The sequence below is a fragment of the Trachymyrmex septentrionalis genome, unplaced genomic scaffold (assembly GCF_001594115.1).
Source record: "Trachymyrmex septentrionalis isolate Tsep2-gDNA-1 unplaced genomic scaffold, Tsep1.0 scaffold32, whole genome shotgun sequence".
Classification (NCBI taxonomy): Eukaryota; Metazoa; Arthropoda; class Insecta; order Hymenoptera; family Formicidae; genus Trachymyrmex; species Trachymyrmex septentrionalis.
Window position 1 is genome coordinate 2,806,353 of NW_017305485.1, and position 9,543 is coordinate 2,815,895.

Sequence of the window (9,543 nt, forward strand, 5' to 3'; positions counted from 1 at the left end):
GGGGACTCTCCTAAATATTAAGAATTATATTTGTACAATTATTCTTTTTAAAGACAATCCTGTAGACCCTGTGGTAATTCCGTATGTACCAAATAATGTGAGTTGGGTAGACATCTGAGACGAGTATGTACTCTAACTGGTAGCTAAAAGAAGATAATAAAGCACGTTTTTTATGTACGTTTAATTATGTAATTTTTCTTTACAGTTCCAATTTATACTTTACCCTTGCTGGACGTCGTCGACTCAAAATTCCATTTTTATAAAATAGCGTAAAAGCACCACATTGTATAATATACAAATCTTCCTTCTAAATAAGAGTTTTCCGTAAATGTAAACAAGTAAAGTACAGTATATCATATTATTAATGCTACTTGCCTCGTTATAATATCCATGATTCTCTTCACGTTTATTTTGTACATGAAACTTATCATCTAAAGGTTTATGGTTTTGTAATTGAATATCCTCGCAGCAATTGCTACTGTCTGATTGATCGTTATTGTAATCTTCTCGCAGCTGTTCTAATATCGATGGTTTATTTTTTTTTGTATCTTTTGCTTTATTTACACCATCCAGCCAATGCAATATATATGCAGTTTTTTTTGCTACTGTTGTTAGTATCTCTATATATTTTCCAGACATGAAACGTGGACAATCTTGTATTGGTATAATACGTTCGTATTCTAACAGGGATCTCTCAAATTGAGATTGCTCGCGGAAATTTTTTTTAACGATCGCTTGAATATCATTTTCCATATTTTCCGAAGTTTCTTTTATATCTTGCGATTTGTGCTGTTTACAGCAATTCATTCTTGGTACATACGTGACGGTCTTAAGTTCCGATTGAGATTTCTTAATTAATTTATTTTGGATTATATTGGTGCTAACAATTTCCCGATCATCAGTTATGTTCTCTTCTTTCTTAATTAATTTATTTTGGCTATTGGTGCTAACAATTTCCCGATCATCAGTTATGTTCTCTTCCATATATTGCGTATAATTCTCTGCGTAAAGATAGTAGAATAAATTAGAATAAGTTTGAATTTTCTCTTAATCTCTCTTGTAATCTCCGTGGCTGCGTTCTACTTGGCATTCACAATTCTCACAAGCATTATTTGTCCTTGTAAAAGGTTTTTTCCATACACTCGACGCCATTTTTAAAACAAGCCACACGTGATCAAAATTTACTTAATTACTAGTTAATTCGATTTCACCAACGTAAGATTAATTTTAATCTCGGTTTAACTTATGTTTATCTTTTCTGATTCTTAGAATCAGAATTACTCTTACATTGGAATTGAGACTTAATATTCGTCAATTTTGATCACGTGGCCTATTTTAACGCTAAAAATGATCGCTGACTGTCAGTATGAAATAATATCTTAACATCTGATAAATATCTAAGATGAAATATGATTCCAAGAACGTTGTGAACGTCAAGTGGAACGCAGCCTATGATGACGAGATAGACCCGTTCACATTGCTTGAAATTTCCAAAACTATTGCGCACTTAAGACAAGATAATATATATTCGGATGTTAAAAATAGGGCTTTAGCAGAAAGCTGATTTATAATCTTAAGACAGTGTCTTATGGCTTAAGTAGTCTTATGTCTTATGTCTTTAGTAACGCACAAGAACTGTCTTATGACTTATGTTCTAAAGGCTCCTCGTATTTATACATACTTTAAGATATAAGCCATAGAAAAAGTAAAGAGTGCAAAAAGTGCAAGCAACACGAACAGGTATCGAGTATATAATTTTTTCTCTAGAATAGAAACGTGAAAAACTTTATGTATGTATGTGTGTACATATATACAAAATTTTCATTTTTTATTTCCATTCTAAGGAAAAAGTTACATTGTATAATTGACTCTCAGACTTAATGATTGGTCTTCCGAATTTCTTCATCAGAAATTATTAACCGATGTATAACGATATTTATCTAGCGACAAATGACTCAATTAAATGTCGATCCGACATTTAATTAACGTAGAAATAATTTACATATTGCATATTTTGTTGTCGATTCGACATCAATTTAATGAGTCATTTCTCGTTAGGTAGTGACATGTATTTATTTATTTTTAATTTTACACTGCTTATCTTTTATGGCTGCTTTCTACAATAAGCCATTGCCTAATCTTAAAGCCTTAAGCCACAAGAAAATAACTAATCAAAGTCGAATGAAGAAAATAATCGACTTATTATTGATCAATTTCTTAAGGCTTTAAGCTTAGGCAATGGCTTATTCTAGAAAACCCATTAATCATCCTCGGCACATCGAGTTTTCATTGCGCCTTTATGATTGATACGAAGATATGAATTTTTATACGTGCAAAGAGATACTTGCTATATTTCAACCAAAAAGATTCGATCTTCCAGACACATTCGGCGCGGTATCGCCTCCTAGCTGCCTCTAATTGCAGAAATACAGATTCTCTTAAAAAGATTAAACGTTTCCCGTAATGCACCAATGAATTATCGTCGTTCAGGGAGGACGACTCCAGTATGTTTTTGCAAGCTGTACGTAAATTACTGCAGTTTGCTACGGAGAAATAATTAATTAATATAATAGAGAGAGAGACTCAAAGTTTTTTTTAGAATCTTTACCTGTGCGTTTTCTACTGTAGCGTTTGAAGAAATCCCAGTAGATGAAATAAATCGGATATTTACATCTGGCCAGTGGTAACGCTTCAAGGATACCCGTATTAGCCAATTGCTTGCGAAGATTGTCTCGATCCCACTCGTGGCTGTTGAGTCGCCTGCAGGGTGTATTTTTTGTTATATAAAAAAGTAAACTTGATTATGCGTTAATGTGTTGAATACTATACTGTGGCTTAATGCAGCGAATGTAATGCGTGTCACATTTGTTTAACTCTTGTAGCAACAAGTCCACGTTATATCGGAGCTTAGAAAGCATCGTAGGCTTCTTCACTTTTCCATTAACTTGATGTTGACTATTTTTGGTAATTAACGAATGTAGAAATTTGTTCGTACTCATGCTGAATGTTATCGTTATCTCGTCCGGAATCTGTAAATGCGTTATCACGTTAGATTACATTCAAATTTTATTTCGAGTACCATCCGTGTATCATTTTATCTTTAAGGACCGGTTGTTCCGTCTTCAGATAAACTATGTGGTAACTTATTGGATAAATGAAAGAGTAAAAGAATAAAGCTGCTTCTACATAATTCGCAAATCGCAAAATGTCGTTACAGAATTGGCAGAACAATGTATCACTGCATGCAAGATACACGCAGATGCAAATCAATCGCACCTAATGAATTGAATTGCGACAACGTTGACATTTAAATTTAAGTCAGAGAAACTTACTATGTTTCTAATATTTTATATATTACGAATATTTATAAAATTGCGATTTGCGAATTATGTAGAGGCAGCTTAAGAACATAAGAGAGTAAGACAGCTGAAGTTTATCAAAGAGTGAAACAACTCAGCCTGTACTTTTTACATGAACTTCTTGCACGGTTCATATTTTCTTTTTTTTTCCTCTGTGGAGAAAAAAGAAAGAAAAAGATGAAACGTGCAAGAGAAGTTCAGGAGATCGATTGTATATCTTAAAATGGGATGTAAATTATAAAAGAGAGCAAATTTACCAGATATTGATCAATAAAATTATAAATGTCCTATTGAATTTACTCACCTTTGTAACTTTTTTCAAGATACATAATCGATCACCAGCTAAAAAGAATAGGCTTCTTTGTTTACCGAATGTAAACAAGGATAAATAACTTGAGAGCACTCAGATAAGAATCTGAACATACTTAAATTTCTACTAATTACCTTTATCTCAGTTTAATTTACCCTTTATTTTTTTCTAGCTCTAAGAGTTAGAAAAAAATAAAAAGTTAAATTATATAAAATTAAAGTTAATCTACAGTAATAAAAATGAACATTAGAAATATATTTAAAGATCCTTTAGTAGAATATACAAAATATTGTAGATGTAAAAAATTTGTATTCGTCTGATTACAAATCAAAATAAAATTTTGGTAAAATCGAATTCAATATATACATTAAATTATAATTTAATAATTTAATGGATAATTTTACTTCGAGTTTATCGAAATTTCGTTTTTAATTGCATTCGATAAGTACAAATCTTTTGCATCAACTTAATACTTTACATGCTAAAGATCTTTAAATACATGTAATGTTTCTATTATTTAATTGTGATTTAACTTACTTTTCATCTATTTCTGATGTACTGTTTTTTTTATATATGGGAAAGAAGTTTTTCTCCTTTTAAAAAGTTCGAATTTTTAAATTTTATTTAAGGTGATGGAAAAATGACAAACTTTTTTCATTGTTTATCATGATTGGTTTACCTTATCAGTATTCTTGGAAAGCAGATCGTAAGCAGAATATTGTACAGTACCACAGTAATGCTGTATAACAAAATTTTCTTTCCTTATGTTCAAAAATCGTCTCGTTGCAGGACAGTTCTTAGCGTTCACTTGGCGTATTAATGTAGACGAGCTGTTCGGAACCGTCGATAGACACATCTGTAACGCGAAAATATTCATCACGTTAACTCTCCCGCACTAATAGATATCATTTATTAAATATTCGTAAGATATTTACATCGTTTATGACAGTAAACAAATATTTTTCGATCGTGCTTATGCGATCTTCGTACAATTGTACAATTTTGAACGATTCCTCATCGTCGATGAGACCCTCTTTTTGTAGATCGTTCCGGCAGGACACCAGATAGTTTTTCACAAAATATTGCTGCAATCTCTCGTTGACAAAATTAATGCAAAGTTGCTCGATGCCGTTCGAATCAAAGCATTCGAATCCGAAGATATCCAATATTCCTAAAACATGAGAAACATCGGTCGATATTTGCAAAATCATATCTTTTTTCATAGAATAATGTATCGCCTTTTGTCGTTTAAAACGGTTAATCCTTATAGATTTTAAAGATCTATTCTTATAAAAATTTAATGTGTACTGGCAGGTAGTAATTAAGTATTTTAAGCATTAAAGGCATTGTTCAGTACCTTTAAGAGTCAGAGACATACATCTAGAATTTTATCCAAATAGGTTTTTAATCTTTTTAGATGTGTACTCTTAGGCTCAGTTTTACAACTCATGGTTAACCCTTAATCGAAGTTCAACTTATTTCTCATCTTTTTCCAATTCTAGAATTAAAAAGAGACAATGAATAAGTTAAACTTCGGTTAAGAGTTAACAGTCAGTTGTGAAACTAGGCCTCAATACTCAAAATAAGTAATTTTAGTATCAAATTAGATTTCTGTAAGGGAAGAAAACATCTTTAATACCCAATCGTTCGCTGTACAAACGGGCGGACAAGATTTTGTTTACGAAGTTGATCAGCCAGCTGAAAAGAAGATCGTACAAGTGGCGGATGATGCTGTGCAATCGGTAGCGACAGGCATTTGTCGTGTTGAGATTACGTCGGCAGATAGTGTGTCGACGCCGGGTATTTTGAGGGTTTATTAAAGTAGACGTGAGCAATTCGGCGATGTCCTCTTCTTTGATGCAGGCCAGCCTGCATGTATTCTTCAAGGCTTCTCTAGATTCTGAAAATCGCATGATAGTTGTTGAACTTTCGCTTTTCCCTTGCACCGCTTATTATCAATGAAAAGCATTTCCCATACAATACAGACTTCTAAGGGATGTCCTAAAGACATTCAGAGAACGTCTCCTATGTCGTCTGACATTCGCGGAAATCCAGAAATTTATTAAGGGGGTTTACTTTGTCGCAAGCGAAACTTTTTTTAGGTCAAAATGATAAGAATAGAATATCAAATTATTAATTATTATTTAAACTATTACATTAAAAAAATATTATTTAAATGTGTAATTCATCAAATGTTTTATTTAAAATTATATTAACACGAAAGAAGAGTAATATAATGGAATCTATGTTTTTATCTATGGTTCGTTCTACCTTATGTTCCATCGATGTCTGAGAAATTTTTTACGATTATCAAGAACATTAACGTGAAACTATCCTTCTTCAGTTTGAATAAACTTAATAAATTCATAAAAGTACAGAAGGACATTCTCCCAAAATTCTCCAATAAAAATATTGTGTGTAAAATCCATTGTAAAGATTGCGATGCGTCATATGTGGTCAAACAGGTCGCAAATTATTCATGAAAATATCTAAGCATCGCAATCATATCAACAGCATTACAAGAATCAATCAGTGATCACAGACCACCGACTTGGTTTCAATTATGAATTTGATTGGGAGAATGTCCAAATTTTTGATAAGGAAAGATTTCTCAATAAACGCTTAAATTCAGAAATGCTTCATATATACATGCAGAAGAATGGACTTAATTTAAAAACAGACACAGATAACATAACAGTAATGTTTCATTACTAGTATGCTTCCTTATTAGACACATTAAAACAATATTGAGATTTAAAATAGTTATAGGTTGACTCTCTTATTATTATTATTTATTGTCATTGCTTGTTTATAAGTCCCCTTATCATTTTGTAACGTTCAATTTCAAACGACATTTCAAGATGAACTAACACGACATTAATCCGAGGAACGATTTGTGTTAATTATATCTTATGAAAATTGTGAATCAATGTTTGTCAATTTTTTTGTTTTCCCGTTGAGGTGAGTCACACGATTATTACTGATTTTTAAGTATTGAACTAACAGTAAGATGGTAATAATTTATATAGCGCATTGATTACTGCATTTCTGCCAATCTGAGTGACTTACTTTCAACGTGGTATTATATTCTACTTTTTCGCTGAAGATGATTCCAAAGTGAGTCGAAACGTTCGATATAATAAATGAAGACAACCGCCAACGTTTGAGTATTATCTACATCTCCTAACTCTTCGCTCTTACAACAGCATCAAACTTTCATTAGCCTTGTTCTAAATTTCTAATTATTGTTTCTATGTTTTTATATTTAGAAGTATCTTAAATTAAAAAAATATTTTTGGAATATCAAAATTGTGATAAAGCGTTTTTAGAAATATTAAAAATATATATAACAGTTTGCTATGAATATTTAAAAAAATGAGGTTCTAAAAGAAAGGAGAATTCCCATGACTCCCTTCATGGAAATTCCATACGTATCTTCTGAACGTCTTACTGAACGGGACGTTCCCAGAATATTTCTCGGATAAAGTACTGTATGGGTTTCTATCGCGATTTATATCACGTGAAATAATTAATATAATTGCCATCGAGAAATTACGTACGTTGATCATTGGTATCGATCTTGCAACGATCGTCCTCCTCCACAAACTGTATGTTACCCATGTGAATGAGTAGAGAGAGAATGAAGAAAACGTCCTTCTTCTGACTTACTGTAAACCCTAACATATCCATCGCTCTTGTAGTCTCATGGAAATCGTCGCAGAACTCTCGCACTTTCGGAGAATCCAAGTCGTTCATCATGAAGTATCGCATATCCATCGACAATTTGAAGTCCGCGAATGTTACATTTCCTATCGCGCTCATCATCTAAGGTGCAGTTTTGCGAAATTTAGCAAAAGGCTGGATTAACAGTTATATTTTTTAAAAATGCGCACAACTAGCTGAAGCCTCTTTCACCTGACTAAAAATCTGAAAATTACAGCAGCCCTTCGTGACTCTGTCCCTTTCCAGGAGGTAGGAGGATATCGTTGCTCCGCATATGCTACCCATTTTGTACTCGAGCCATACGAGTTGCACATGCCTCGAGCTGACTTCATTTATTTCAGTGGGCGCAGTTGTGAAAGCCGATATCAAACGGCAGGCGACCGAAATCTTCCGCACGATACCACAAACTACATCTTGCGTCTCGAGGGCTTCAGGAGATGCGTTTCTGGTCAGGAATTCCAGCGCCTTCCATGCATTGAAGGTCTTTCCTGTTCCGGTTTCTCCATTTAAGACTATCACCTTTATGAAGAAACGTCGTTCACAAATGTACAGGGAAATGGAATAAATGAATAAAATCAATCTGGTTGATTCGTTCAGAAATAAGATTCAATTCGACTACGAAGACCAAGAGACTCCTCAGTGTCACTTTTACTACAAGAAAAGAATGATTTTACTGAGTATCTAAAATAGCTAGATACAGATCTGAAAATAATTTTGTTTGGACCATCAAAATAATTATGTAGGTCACTTAAACTTTTGCTAAATTGTAAAAGTATTTGCAGTATTGTCATCAACGTTTAAGTGTCTCGCATAATTATTTGTGCGGTTAATTATGGTTCAACAAAATTATTTTCATCTTCATCTGGCTAAATTTTTAAATACTTCAACAAAATTATTCTTTCTTTATAAGGTCCTCTATTGGTGACATGAACCATTTCGTATCAGCTCTGAATTGAAAAAATAGGAAAAGATAATTCAATGCACAAAGAAGATTGCGGCTCAAATTTTCAGACAATTGGATTTACCTGGCTAGGTTTTCCGAGACCCTGAACTATCCTGTAATGCGCCCGGGCAGCCACGGCGAATATGTGAGGCGACACTTCCTTACAGCTCACATTGCATATATTGTCATACTCGTGAACTTGCGAGAGATCGTAAATGTCCTTAGTGGTGATCTCGCCGCTGGGATTGATCGCCAAAAGGAGAGTGCCAACCCACGTGTAAATATGACCGCGTTCCAAACGCTCCAGGAGATAATCTACGACTGTTAGAATTGTTTCCGGTTGACGGCGAATAAACTTACAATATATTTTGTGTTAAAAAAGTATATTATAGAAAATATGCATACTCTTCTCCTGCGGCACAGCGCTTAGGTCTCCCATCGCATCCCAAATGTAGGACCAACTAATCTCCTGCAACACGCGACTCAGTCAACGCGACTCAGTCAACTATATTATCGAATATCAGCACGTACCTTTGCGAATGTACACATTGTCCTTATGTATATATACAGAATTACTATTAGAGCGACATCCGTTGTTGACACTCGTTCTCTTCAGTTTGACAATATAAAGTTTTTGCCGTATCAAATTTATGAGAGAAAGTATAGAATGTGTACGTCGCTACGTCAAAGCGACACACGTATACTTTTAAAACAATGACAGAATTCGTAGAGAAGTTCGCTTATCGATATGCAAGTCGATTTGCATTATGACTTTTGCAAAAATACAAATATCAGTCGTCTGTAACGGTCGTCGGATGTAGAGAATAAACATGTAATCATTATGTTACGTATGCTCTTTATTTACCATAACTTTTATACGATGCGACAGAATTGGCTTTTAAAATCATTCGCATTAGTCACAGGCTCGCTTTCCGAGGTGTAGCCGTGGCGGGCGATTAACATCAATGTCGATTGCTCATCGATAATATCAATAAAATTGTCATTTAATTTATCTCATATCAGATCTATGAATTTGTATTCTTTATTAATAGTAAGTGGATTTGAGAACTATTCGGTATATTTCTATAAATATTTGACTGCATCTTGCGAAGATAATTCTGCGGAAAAGCCAAGATTTTTCTAATTCTAAACATTTTATTTTATATTTCTTAAAAAAATTAATGAAATTTTATATATTTATATATATA

General features: G+C 33.3%; 1 protein-coding gene across 1 annotated transcript; it reads right to left on the reverse strand.

The window, feature by feature from the left end:
* Positions 1-6: 6 nt before the first annotated feature.
* On the reverse strand, positions 7-9,013 carry LOC108749977 (unconventional myosin-XIX-like). Its single transcript, XM_018489095.1, has 14 exons — positions 8,867-9,013; positions 8,741-8,804; positions 8,418-8,656; positions 7,585-7,911; positions 7,230-7,494; positions 5,309-5,569; positions 4,605-4,840; positions 4,349-4,525; positions 2,830-3,029; positions 2,609-2,760; positions 2,349-2,543; positions 376-1,001; positions 224-307; positions 7-143 (listed from the first exon to the last, which is right to left on the reverse strand). The coding sequence occupies exons 1-14, from the start codon at positions 8,882-8,884 to the stop codon at positions 48-50; spliced, it is 2,940 nt and encodes a 979-aa protein (XP_018344597.1). The 5' UTR covers positions 8,885-9,013; the 3' UTR covers positions 7-47.
* Positions 9,014-9,543: the final 530 nt, after the last annotated feature.

Bases quoted from the DNA above. Each gene is read 5' to 3' on its own strand.
- LOC108749977 (XM_018489095.1), bottom strand. The intron at 4,841-5,308 runs GTATTAAAGATG...CTCATGTTTTAG, and splicing joins TTTGTACAGCGAACGATTGG to GAATATTGGATATCTTCGGA. The intron at 144-223 runs GTAAAGTATAAA...ATCTTCTTTTAG, and splicing joins GTCGACGACGTCCAGCAAGG to CTACCAGTTAGAGTACATAC.